This window comes from Notamacropus eugenii, chromosome 2 (genome assembly GCF_028372415.1).
Source record: "Notamacropus eugenii isolate mMacEug1 chromosome 2, mMacEug1.pri_v2, whole genome shotgun sequence".
Lineage (NCBI taxonomy): Eukaryota > Metazoa > Chordata > Mammalia > Diprotodontia > Macropodidae > Notamacropus > Notamacropus eugenii.
In genome coordinates, this window is record NC_092873.1 from 59099136 (window position 1) to 59112024 (window position 12889).

The 12889-nt window shown below is 45.2% G+C and overlaps 1 protein-coding gene across 4 annotated transcripts in view; it reads left to right on the top strand.

Annotated features, from left to right (window-relative positions):
- The window catches only part of PER2 (period circadian regulator 2), a 57038-nt gene extending 53835 nt beyond the window's left edge, over nt 1-3203 (top strand). For all 4 annotated transcript variants that reach the window (XM_072640505.1, XM_072640506.1, XM_072640507.1 and 1 more), the window contains one exon: nt 785-3203. In XM_072640505.1, coding sequence (XP_072496606.1) covers nt 785-934 — 150 coding nt within the window. In that variant the 3' untranslated portion in view covers nt 935-3203. The remainder of the gene's footprint in view (nt 1-784) is intronic.
- The last annotated feature ends 9686 nt before the right edge of the window (nt 3204-12889 follow it).

Consider the following 12889-nt stretch of genomic DNA (forward strand, 5'->3'; position numbering starts at 1 on the left):
CTCAGATCCTCGAGGGTGGACTCTGCCCCCTCCTCCCACCCCTAGCATGCCCCTCTCAGAACTGAGCCTCAGCAGGGACCAGGAAAGGCCATCCAGTCTGCTTAAAATCTCTGATGCCCAGGGATCTTTTGTGTCGGCTGCTGGCCTTTGATTCTAGGACCTGTCTCAGGCATCCCAGTCATCTGCCACCACCTCCTACTGTATATGTGTTTGTGTATGTGTGTATGCATGTGTACATGCATGTATGTGTGTGCATGTACACAAGACAGTTACCATGTCCAGCCTTGTGTTGGAGACATCTGTCAGCCAGGGGAGGCTCTCTGAGGGCAGAGCCTGGTTCTTTGTCTCTCAAGCCTCCCACACATTGTGAGCACACGTTTGTGGGGTGTGCAATCTTTTCTCTTTGCAAAGCTGTCTGAAGCGGGTCAAGTCTGGGATGGGTAGGGCGAGGCCTAGAATCCCAATGACTACACTCAGGCCAGGCTATCGAAGTCTGGCAGTCTGCCACTACACTGATAGGAAGTTAGACCCAGCTGAAGTATGGGGCCAAGGGGTGCTGTAACCCCTTCAGGGCAAGGCAAAGCTCAAAATGCGGAGGGAAAAGGTGAGGAGCCCAGGTAAATTGATGACTGATCTGGGGCAGTGTGCGCAGGTCTGGCCTGGATGCGAGGGCCCTGGGTGAGTGGCCTCTGAAGCACTGCATGACCTCTCCAGGCCAACGCCCACGTGAATCTAGCACGTGTCTATCTGCTCACTGGCTCTGTCCCCTTCCTTGCTTTTCTAGATGTGCCCTGACTGTGAGGACAGCCAGAGAGACCGCGTCGATGGGCCATATGACGAGGACCTTCCAGCGATGGAACTCAGTGAAATGATGACCACCCAGGGCGAGAAGGGTGTCCAGCCCACACCTCGAGGGACCAAAGAGGAGACCTAGCCCCGCATCAGCACACCCAGGCACCTGCTGGCCAGTGGGCTGCTCGAAGGTGCTTGAGAGACTTAAGACAGCTTCAGACTTGGTTCGAGTGAAATAACTTATTCATGTCGACTTTTTTGTTTTAGAAAAAAAGACACTTGTCTGAAGGAATCAGTGTCAAAACTGGTGAGACTCACCACACCTGGTGAGATTCGCTGTGCTGCCTACAGTCTGAGGGAAGGGAGGGGTTTCACGTTTTCCAGCTTTAATTCAGCAGATGTACAGTAACTGCAGAGGGGCTGACGCTGCTCACACGGGCTCCTCTTTTCCTAGGCGAATGTGTAACCCACCCTGTATCTGAGGAGAGTTTCGGGGACTCCTCTCTCTCCCTGTTTGTGATGATTTGACATCCCTCAGAGGACATGTTGCAGACCCAGTGGGAGGTCATTCAAAGCTTGCTGTGGAAAAATGATTACCTTGTTAATATTCAAGAAAATTGTTCCGGGCTGTCGAAACACCCAGCCCCCAGTTCTGTCTTTATTTATTGAGCTTCTTTCTGTCTAAATTACAATTTAGTCATAGTGTAAAAAAAAAAAGTTTTTAAAAAATAGGGAAGCCAGGGAGAGCAGATCAGACCTCTTCTCACCTTCCTGGCAGCTGCCTGGGCTTCAGGGGCTTGATAGAGGACATCGTGGTGGCCAGGGTTGGGGGTGGTAGCTCTGGGGTCTGCTCCTGTTGGGGAAAGCATTATAATAGACAGACAAAAAAAGATGAGATCTGTGATGAGTCTGGTAAAATACTTGTTCATGCTTTTAGTGAAGGTGATGGTGTACGATACGTTACATGAGAAAAAGTCACAGGTGGCCTCACCCTGCCATGGACACGTATGGAATTGTTTTGGATCCAGCTCTGGCAGGGTCAGCACTTACAGTGGGATACAGGAAGCAGAGCCAGGGTCCGGCTGATGGCTTGGGGCTTGCCCACTGTGTGCTGACTGGTCTCCTCCATCCTGATTCCGCAATATCAGTTGTTGTTGGTACTGTGACTATCACTTTGCTTCAGGAGTAGGATTATCATTCTTCAGTCTCTTGTTCTTGTCAGGCAGCCATTCTCTTCATGTACTTGACCCTGCAGAACCTGCTGACATTGAGAATTAATTGCGGAAATACTGTGGAACCAAAAATTCTCCAGACCCTTTGTCCTGTGACCACAAAGCCCTATTTGCACAGTGGCCTGGCCAGCCCTGTCAGGTTCCCAGCACTGGTTCCTAGGCCCTACATCAGACCTAAAGCCTTTCTAGGCCTGCAGATTGCTTTGAGCTCAAGGAGGCCTAGAGAGACCCAGATATTTGATTGACACTCTGTGAAACTTGGGAAGTATCTGAGAACTCAGATAGTTTGGAACACCAATAATATCTGCTTGTTTGGTGGGAAATTATTATCATTGACAAAATGATGAACTTTAAATTGGACTCTGGCTCGGAGAAATGTATGAGGAAGGGTTTCTATTGTTTTTTTCTCCTCAATAGCCTTTTAATTAAAAAAAAACAACTACCTTCATGGTTATGAAGACCATTAAGTTGTTTTTTTAATCTCATATTGAAGGTCCTCCTTACAGTAAATTCAACTTTAGTCTTACTTTAAAAAACAATCATCAGCTGCCAGATCAGAAATAGAAATATTCCCATCCTTTAATGCCTAAGGCAGGGCTTGCCTTGGAATTTCAGCAACTTTCTGTGTCTCCCTCTCAAGATGAATGTCAGACAGTATTCTAAGACTACACTATACACACACACACACACGCACACACACACGCATGCACACGCACGCATGTGCGCTTTCCAGAGGATTTCCCCAATCTCACTGTTACGGGGTGGTTTCTCATCTGCTTTTTTGTATCATTTTCTCCAGACAGTGAATGTTTTTTGCCTTTCTGCTTTAACAAAGTGTCTGAGATTGGAACTTTTCAGGTCATTTTGTGGCTGTCTTTCTACAGTGTCAATAATTAAGCTTGGCCTTTTTTTCTGTGAAGCGGACAGACAGACAGCCGGATGTACACACAGACCAGCTGTCAGGAAATGTCCGCCACCGTTTGAAAGCTGAGCCTTTGTACAAGGTTTTTAAAAGTGTATGTAGGTCATTATTTAAACTTCATGTGATGCCTTGTTTCAGATTCTTCGTGGACAAGCAACTTGTTCACATGCAAGGATTCTGAGTTCACTGTTCGTGGCTACTTTTTATGACTTTTTTTGCCTTTTAGAAAATTGGCTAAATAAAGTAAATATATTTTTGTTTGTCTCATTTTCTTGGGTCTGTGACACCATGTCCACCACAAAGCAGCTCAGAAAGGAACAAATTAAATGGGAGACTCATCCGTAGTTTCCCTGGAAACAGGATTAGGAATGTTCTTTTTTTCTTTTAAAAGAGAAAATATTCTGCCTTGCTCTGCATTCCAGTTCCATAGTTCTTTCTCTGGATGTGGAGAGCATTTTGCATCAGGAGTCCTTTAGGAATGTTTTAGGTCCCTGCATTACTGTGAAGAGTTTAGGCTGTCAGAAACAGTCCTCACACACTGTGGTTGTTGCTGTGTACAGTGTTCTCCTGGTTCTGTTCACTTCACTGAGTATCAGTTCATATGAGTCTTTTCAGGTTTTTCTGAAGTTTACCTGTTCATCATTTCTTGTAGTGCAATAGTATTCCACTACATTCATACACCACAATTTGTTCAGTCATTCCCCAATGGATGGCATTCCCTCGATTTCCAGTTCTTGACCATCACAAAAAGATCTGCTATTAATATTTTTGTACATGTGGGACCTTTTCCCATTTTTAAAATCTCTTTGGGATACAGTCCTAAATGTGATATTGCTGGGTGATTGGGAATATTCTTAAAAGCAACTTTATTTTTAAGAAAAATTCCCTGGCACTGGACTCTTTTCCAGGAAAGCCTGGGAAAGCAGCAGTTTGGAACTCCTCATACGGCTCTTTAACCTGGTCATCCTCAACCCCAAGCCTGGGGAGCTGGAGGTACTTAACACTTTGTCTGGAAAAAGAGCCTGGGTTTACTAGCGGCCTGCAAGCTCAGTATGTTGTAACACATACTGCAATATGGAAAGCAAGATGATTTGAGGCTGTATTATTAGGAGAAGGTTGCATTGATCCTAGGAATAAAGAGAAGACAGTCCCTCCACATTCTGTCTTTAGTACACCACATCCCTGGAGTATTGTCAGTGTATTTTGGAAAGGATTTCAATAAGCTAAAGAGAAAGGCACTGATGATGAGATGACAAAGGGCCTCAAGTCCAGGTCACAGGAGAATCAGCTGAAGGAACTGGGGGAGTGTGGGCTGCAGAAGGAAAGGTCCAAGGACTATCACAGCTGTCCTCAAGTAGCTGGAAGACTGTCCTGCAAAGGAGAGATTAGATCTTTGGCAGCTTGACCTGGGGTATGAGCTCTAGCTGGTCCTACCAAACTGGGTCGACTTCAGGGACAGGCCTGGCAATGGACTGAGTGCCTCTTGTCTAAGAGCACACCCAACTCAGCTCACAGAAGCCCATCCCTGGGGAGTGGGGTAGGAGGCAAATGGAACTGGATATTTTAACCAAGTTTGCCTGTTCAGCCTTAGAAAGGGGGGTTGGGAACCAGATCAGTGGGAGAAGCACCCACACAGGCAATTTACAAGAGATCTCTTAGGCCCCTAAGACCTGGGAAGAGTGATAGAAGCCCCCTGGTCCGACCCAAGGCCCAGGAGGTCATAGGATCATAGATCTAAAGCAGGAAGGGCTTGAGGCCTGGCCCCTGATTACCCAGGTGGGATGTTGTGATCAGAGCCTGGGGCCCCCTGAGGCCAAATCGAGCATTTTCCCATCCCATCCCTCTCTCTCCTTCAATTCTTGATTCCACCACTGGTGCCTAGGCCCAAAGAGCACAGTTTTGATTCAAAACAAACAAACACCTTCCCAGGGGGCCAACCCTCTGTGTCTTCACTAAGAGATGGCTACCAGAACATCTCTGTCACCTCGTTGGCACAGATGGAGGGGCCTGCCCGGTTTATGGTGTTTACCGTACCCATTAAGACTGAGAGCTATGTGTTTCCGGGTGGAGGCCCATCGGAGGAGTCCCTGGCAAGATCAAAGCTCGGTAGGCTACAGGACAATCCACTTACCCCAGGGCCCTTTGAACAGGGTTGTGGGACCTCAGGGACAAATGGCAGAAAGTCTCCAGAGGCTGAGACTAGGGGAGGGGAAGGCAGCCACAGGAAACTGTCTGTGGCCGCAGAGAACGTTTGGATCCAATCAGAATGTCAGGGCTAGAAGAGGCATGAGCTCCTAAATCCTAGCATCATTGATTTGGAGCTAAAGGGGACCATGGAGGTCATTGAGTCAATCAATGCAGCTTCTTTCCCTTTACAGCTGAGCTAAGGCACAGAATGGTGAGATGATTTGCCTAAGAACACACAGCTAAAAAATTGTCTGATATCAAGCCTAATGCCCTTCCCACCACCCCACACTTACCCCATTCTGCTCCTTTGAGATGGATCATCTTACACATGTGTCCTGGGTCCCTTTGGCAGCCATTCAATGGACCCCCCCTTAGGATCACATATTTAACTGGATAAATTAGTACGTAAGATGACAAAGGAATTAAAATGTGCCTGTTTTCCTATCCAGCTTCATAGGCCCCCCCTGAAATCAATCCACAGACCCCTTGGAGTCCATGGGCCCCAGGTCTACAATGAGACTCCTGCTGTGTGACAAGGCGCTGAACGAAGGAATCTCAGGACTACGCTTGTCCCCAAAAATAGGGTGGTCAACACAGGTGTAGGATGATGGCAGCACAGATCCCGAAGCCAATGAGCTGCCTCCCCCTCCCTAGTCTGCTTCAAGCAAAGGACCCTTACTAGCACAGCACAGCAAAAGCCTCTTAGGCAGGAGCTGGTTCCAACTCTTAAGATTCAGGGTCCGAGACAATGATACTGTTCAGCTAGCTAACTGCCTCTGCAGGGACCCCTATGGAGCTGGGTGTGCTTGCCAGTCTGGAGGCTCCCAGGGGCAGGGGATGGGGGTGAGGAGACTTGAGGAAGCAGCCAAACCACCAAGACAAGTGAATATCGAATGTTGGTTTAAGAGGGAAGCAAGCAGCTGAAGAACTCAAATATCACAAAAACCCCCACCATCTTCAAATAAGCCATAGGGACTGTGGGCTGAGCCTTGTCACTTACAGAGCATTTCATGAGCACAGTCTCCACCACATCATGAATGAATGAACCTCATGAGGGATCTTGTCCCCAAAGACAAGATGGGGAAATATAAGTACCCCTCCTCATTTTACCAAAGAAGAAACGGAGGCCTACATAGGCAAAGTCACTTGTACAAAATTCCATAGCTAATTAGTGCCAAAGGCTGCATTCAAACCCAGGTCTTTTGACTCTGGACCTAGTGTCTGGTCTCACCCTACACCTTGGGCACCTAGAGATCCATTGGAAAGAACCCTGAATTATGGTTTATTCAGAGAATCATGCACATTATAGATAAAAGGGCTGCTAGGTGGTGCCACAGTACATAGAGCACTGCCGTCTCCCAGACTCATCTTCTCAAGTTCAAATCCAGCCTCAGACACTTCCTAGCTGTGTGACCCCAGACAAGTTACTTTGCCCTGTTTGCCTCAGTTTCCTCATCTATCAAATGAGCAGGAGAAGAAAATGGCAAACCACTCCAGCATCTCTGCCAAGAAAATGAGTTCATGAAGAGCCAGACATGACTGAAAAATGACTAACAAAAGAGATTAGCTAGGCCAGTCCTTCTTGTGACAGATATGGTAACTGAGGCTCAGAAAAGAAAAGTCAGATGCTGAAGCCAACAAGCACCTACTATGTGCCAGGCATTGTGCTAAGCACTAGGGATTCCATAAAGGCACAGACAATCCCTGCTCTCAAGTGTGAACAAGGTGTGTTCTGGGTAAACTGGGCTCATGACTGAAGAACACTCTCCCTGCCAGGGGAGCAGCTCAGGAGTCATGAAACCCCTGACACCTTCTCCCCCAGCAGGACAGTCACCAGGGCCTGAGGAAAGTGATGCAGAGAGCACATCCCCTTGCCTCTGTCCTTCAGAAGAGAGGAAATGACAGAAAGAGAAAAGAGAGGAGGGTGGGGGTCTAGGAGACACAATGCCAAATACTCCATCAGACAAGATGACCACATTGGTCATCTTTGCTTACATGTTTTGGGATGGAAGAGGAAGGGAAGCTGTTCCTGTAAATGACTGAAATGTGAAAAAAAAGGTACCACTAAAGCAGTGGGAGAGAAAATTACTCACTCTAGTGGCTGAAGGCTTAAGGCAACTTCCAAGAGTTGGAAGGGACCTACCTTGTAGGAATTTGGGATCCCCTTCCCTTGTTCCTCCACCAGAAAAGGCTTGTCAACTGACCTATTAACAAATGGTTATTAAGCACCTACTATATGTGCACCCTCTAAATTTCTCACTCACTGGCAAAGTCCTGATTGTCCCATATTTGTTATAGTTCTGGCAGCTGGGTCAGATTATAATCTGCAATAATCATGAGCACCTTTGGGACTCCAGAGAGAGTGTTAGATTTGGAATCAAAGGACTTTGGTTCAAATCTGGCTCCTCTACTTACACATGTGACTTAAAGTAAGTCCCTTCATCTGTCCAGGCCTCAGTTTCTTCATCTGTAAAAGGAAAGAGTTAGTCTAGATGGCCTCTGAGGTCTCTTCCAACTTTTAAGTTCAATGATCCTTTAATATGTCATTATTTATGAAAGACTGGAGTCCTGCTTACGACAACACCATTAATTGCAACAAAATGGCAGCTCTGCAATAGCAATATCGAATCCTGAGTCATTGAGTCATTGTACGTCACAAAATATTTCACCACCTCCCTGTCAAACACAGGTGTGGTTTGACCTGCCCTGATCAGCCACACTTGAAAGATGAACCATTTGTAAGATTAACGTCTAAGATCCCACACTCATCCCTATCTTGAACGGAGCGTGGAGGGGTGTTTTAGAGAGATTCTTCAAGAGACATGCAATTCTCCCCACCAAATGATGTCTTTTAGGGAAATTGCTTTGTTAATCCAGAATGTAAATCATCGTATTTTCGTAAATATTAAGCAGCTTGGAAGCATTGACGCGAAGCTACATCTGGTAGCCAGGGATTGATCCTGATATTGAAAAGACAGACCTTCTAATAATAGAGTGGTTTCCTATTCTCATTTATTTTTCTTTATTCTTCTTAATCTTTTTTATTAACTGTCAAATTGCTTAGTAGGTATTAAGAAATACTAAATGTTTATTAATTTTTCTTTTTATCATCATATAATGTCCTTTTGTCTGATTTTTTTTCTAATCTGAATGCTATTTTCTTTCATTACTGCTCCTGCTTTTTAAAAAAAACTTGTTATATGACAAACAACCTCTTAATTTTCATCTTTTTTCTGTACATTGAAACTATTTCCTATAAGGATCATTAAAAAAAAGATGGTAAGGGAGTGTGGCACACTTCAGTCAGCACAGAATAAGCCATCAAAAGCAGATGCTTTTCCATGAACGCTTTCATCGAGAACTGATGGTGACTTTTCAGGACCATTTCAGAGGAAGAACTCCTTCTGGTGCAGACTCTCTCTTGCAGGGGCTTGCTCCTAGTTCCATTTTCAACCCCTGATGCCAGGATCACTGCTGTATGCCAGTGACCAGACAGATGAGTTTATTGCAATGAAGCTGGATTTGTCTCGGTTGAGTGGAAGATATTTAGGGACAGGGTTGTAATTTGATCATCTCACTCCCATCACCTTCAAAGAACTTGCTAGACTAGAAGGAGGCAGACTGTCAGAAGATCTTGGCCAAGGAAATTCACTCATTGCTCAGCATGTCATTCTGTGTTCATCTCCAATAATCGATCCTGCTGAACTTTTGATGGGGAAATATCCCAAGCCTTGTCTTACTGTGTCCATCCAGACAAATCTGAGGACTTACAAGATGAGCAATAATGTCCTCTCTTTATTAATAATGTCCTCTCAATAATGATGTGTCCTCTCATTCTCGTTATCATTTCTATCACAAATGTCAGTCTTTGCTAGTAACTGTGGAGCTGAACCAAGGAGGACCTTTGTTTGAAGTATGTCAAGTCAAGCAAGGTCCAGAAAGCAGATAGGTCAGCATTATTGACATCACTGTATTGGTCAAGTATAGAAACTTCCCTCTGAAGGTGATTTCACAAACGTGGAGTGATCAGTCACTTGTCTGATAGGGATTCCTTATGTTAAATTGTTGACTCTGCCCTCTGCCAATTCTCCAGAGCCCCAGAGCTAAAGGAGCAGTGATTCTTTGGATGCTACTGCTACTGAAGGAGACTGACCTAGTGTGTCCGTATCTCCCTTGCCAGTTAAAAAGATAAGCCTTGTAAAATGTTATCTCTAGATTCCTTTCCCACCTTCACTGTGGTTAAAAGAGTATGAGGTTTGGAAGTAGGAGTGTTCCATATGCTGAAATGGGCTATTATAGAATACTACTGTGGTTGTGTCATTTTTTTTGAATGATGAATAGTGACCAATATTCCTACTAATGACTAAATACCTCACAAGATTATCATGAAGACTGAATAATATAATGGATACTAAACACTCTGGAAACCTTACAGCACTGTGTGAAAGCTAGTTATCTGTCTGTCTAGCCTTCTGTCTATCTCTATCCTTCTATCCATCTATACTTCTGCTATCTATCTATATCCATTTGTCTATCTATCTATCCATCCTTCTATCTATCCATCTGTCTATCCTTCTGCTATATCTATATCTATCTAGCCATCTATCTATCCATCCTTCTATCCATCTTTCTATCTATCCATCTCTGTCTGTCTATCATCTTTCTATCCATTTATCTATCTATCTATCTCTGTTTAACTATTCATCTGTCTATTCTTCTGATTATCCATCTATCTACACTTCTGTCTATCTATCTACCTGTCACCTCCGCTTCTTTCTTAGTTTGTGGGCTAGCCCTTCTGCGTATGGACTCTGCTGTATTCCAGAGGATTATGATTTTTCCATTTGCTACTTTGTAATCCAATAATACGATCTCTTTCTTGTGTAGCCCTGGGTTCCTGGGCTCTCAGCCCAGATAGTGTTGCTATGGAGATGAGAGATTCAAGCACACACCATCTACCATCTGAGTTCACCAGTTGATGACATCATTTGAATTTGGTTTTCAGGGACTATGTGTGTGTGTGTTGGGGGGAAAATTCTGGGGGAGGGAAGTCAGAAGAAGAGTTCTTTGTCCGTGTGGTGCCATGCAGGTTGGCTAGGGTGAGCAGTGTCCCTGCTTTCCAAGGTAGGGGTGGGGCTACTGTTGCTGTCCAGAGTGGTTCAAATTGTGAAGTGCCTTTAAGACAACTTCAAGCCAAGGACAATTGGTGAGACCAAGCACTAACTAAGAGACAAACAAGATGTCGTGGGATATCTCCCTATTCCTGAGTCTCTTTGGGGTGAGGGAGCAATACCTTAGCACCTGCCCGACTCCTCCAAGGTCTATCTTCCCTCCTTTTCCATGAAAGGGGAGAAGTGAAGAGAAGTTAGTTAATTCAGTCTTTGCAGCACCAGTCTCAGGCTCTTTAGCCAAAGGATTGTTCCAGACACTGGAGGCAGGAAGACCCGAGTTTCAATCTAGCCTCAAACACTGACTAACTTTATGACCCTGGACAAGTCACTTAATCTCTATCTGCTTCAGTTTCCTTGATGGTAAATAATAGTACTTACCTCCCAGAATTTCTGTGAGTTTCAAACAAGGTAATACTTATCAAGGGGTTGGCACAGTGTCTGACACCTCCCTACATGATGGTCATTTCCTTCTACTGCACATTGCTTCAAGGGTGAGGAGAGGGGGCCCAGGCAGTGACAGGAATGGAGTTGTGTCCTGCACTTCCCCCTTCTTTCAGGTGGCAAAGGTGACTGTGATCCCACATGCTTTGTCTTCACTGATTTGACCAAGCATCCAAATCCAGCTCCAACCAGAAGCCAAAATGAAAGGGCTGAAGCTGTTTTCAGGCCTCCAAGGCAGCATCCAAAGGGACAAAGTGAACAAATTCCCATCCTCAGCAGCAGTCTCTTCAGAGGGCTGGCAGCTAACCAGAACCAGACCCTGGAAGAGGACTCAATCCTGTGACCAGAGTTGACTTTCAGGATCCTGCTCACTGAGGCACTCAATGGCCAGCCGCTGGAGTGAAATTCATGAAAGAAACAAGTCCCTCCTGAGAAGAGTGTTCTCTAAGGCCAGGTATTAGGTGAGATTCTCAAACCACAGAGGCAGGAAAAAGGAAACATCCCACTCAAAATGTGCTCCACAGCTCAGAAAAAGAAGTAGAGAAAAGGGCATTAATGGACAGAAAAGAAAGAAAGGCAGAAAGAAACGCAGACAAGTCGGATGTCTTGGAAAGTTACATGTTCAATTTATTACACATTTAAAAGAAATGCATATGTATGCACTCACTATGCGTCATATGTATGCATAGTGAGTGCAGTTGCAGGTACAAATCTCTCTCTCTATTTTACTTCATATGAGAAAATGCTCATTTTATTCAGCTGCTTAAGTTCAGAATAAAAAATAACTTTTTAGAGAATATAATCCCCTTGAGGGCAGGGAATGTCTTTGATGTTAGGTGTGTATCCTCAGCACCTAGCACAATGCTTGGCACATAGTTGAACAGTTTTCATTCACTCATTCATTGCATAACTCATCCTAGGATTTCCTACCTCCTTGCCTTTGCTCATCACACTCACCCTCTCCTCTTGGAATGCTCACATGCACACATACCAGCTTCCTCAGATCCTACCCAATTTCAAGGCTTGGCTCAGGTCCCATCTCCTCCAGGGAACCTTTCCTGAAGAGGAAAGGCAGAAGAGTTCTGCTCTCCTGCTTCCGTCAAAGTCCTGGCTGTTTCTTTCTTTCTTTTTTTTTTCTGGCTGTTTCTCTCATTGGTACCTACCACATCCTACTTTGTATTATAGGGGTGTGTGAGCCATTTGTCTTTCCAGATAGACTCTGACCTGCCAAAGGGCAAGGATGGCTTCAGTCCTGAATAGATCATCAGCCCTGAAAAAGACTGTAGGGTTCCTCAGATGAACTAGGGGCTAGAGCTAGAGCCTAGAAGACATGAATTCGAATCTCACTGTAGACAAAACATATGCCAAGTCTTAGCTGCCAATCAGATGGAAAGGTCCCATGGTCCCCAGGGAATATTGCCAAAGCAGACCCTCAGGCCTCTTCTTTCATGTCATTTCCTTTGGTAAAAGTCTATTTCTGAGGCTGAAAGAGTTGACAGAACCAAGGACTATGGTAGCAAAAACATAAAAGTTAAAAGACACTAGGCAAATCGATTTACCACTATCAGCCTCAGTTTCCTCAGCTGTATAATGGGAATAATAATACCTTGAGAAGGAGTGTGGATAGAGAACAAGCAAAATGTAACATCAGGTCCTCCTTCTGACACATCCTGGCTGTATGACCCTGGACCAGTCACTTAACTGTCTGGGCCTCAGGATCAATCCACAAGATCATGGATCTGGAGCTGAAAGGGGTCATCTACCTCACCTTTCTCACTGTACAGACATGTAATTAATGTGTGACCCTGGGCAAGTCTTGGGTGCCCAGGTCTGCATTGGTAGGGGAGTCTCCATAAGAGAAGTACCTAAGCTGATGAAAATGCAAGTCTGAACCCCAAATAGCATCAGTCATATCAGCACTAGCCACCCCACATACACACTTTCCCTGACTGCAACAATCCTGTCAAATAAATAGTGCCCATTTTCCAGGTGAGAAAACCGAGGCTCGCAGAGGTGTGGGACTTGCCCAGAGTCCCATAGCTACATTGGGGCTGGGGGTGGAGAGCAGGGCTTGGCCCTGCTTTGTGGTACAGGGAGGAAAGGAAGAGATGGGGGAACTCAAGGGTCCTTCAAAGGGGTTCAGT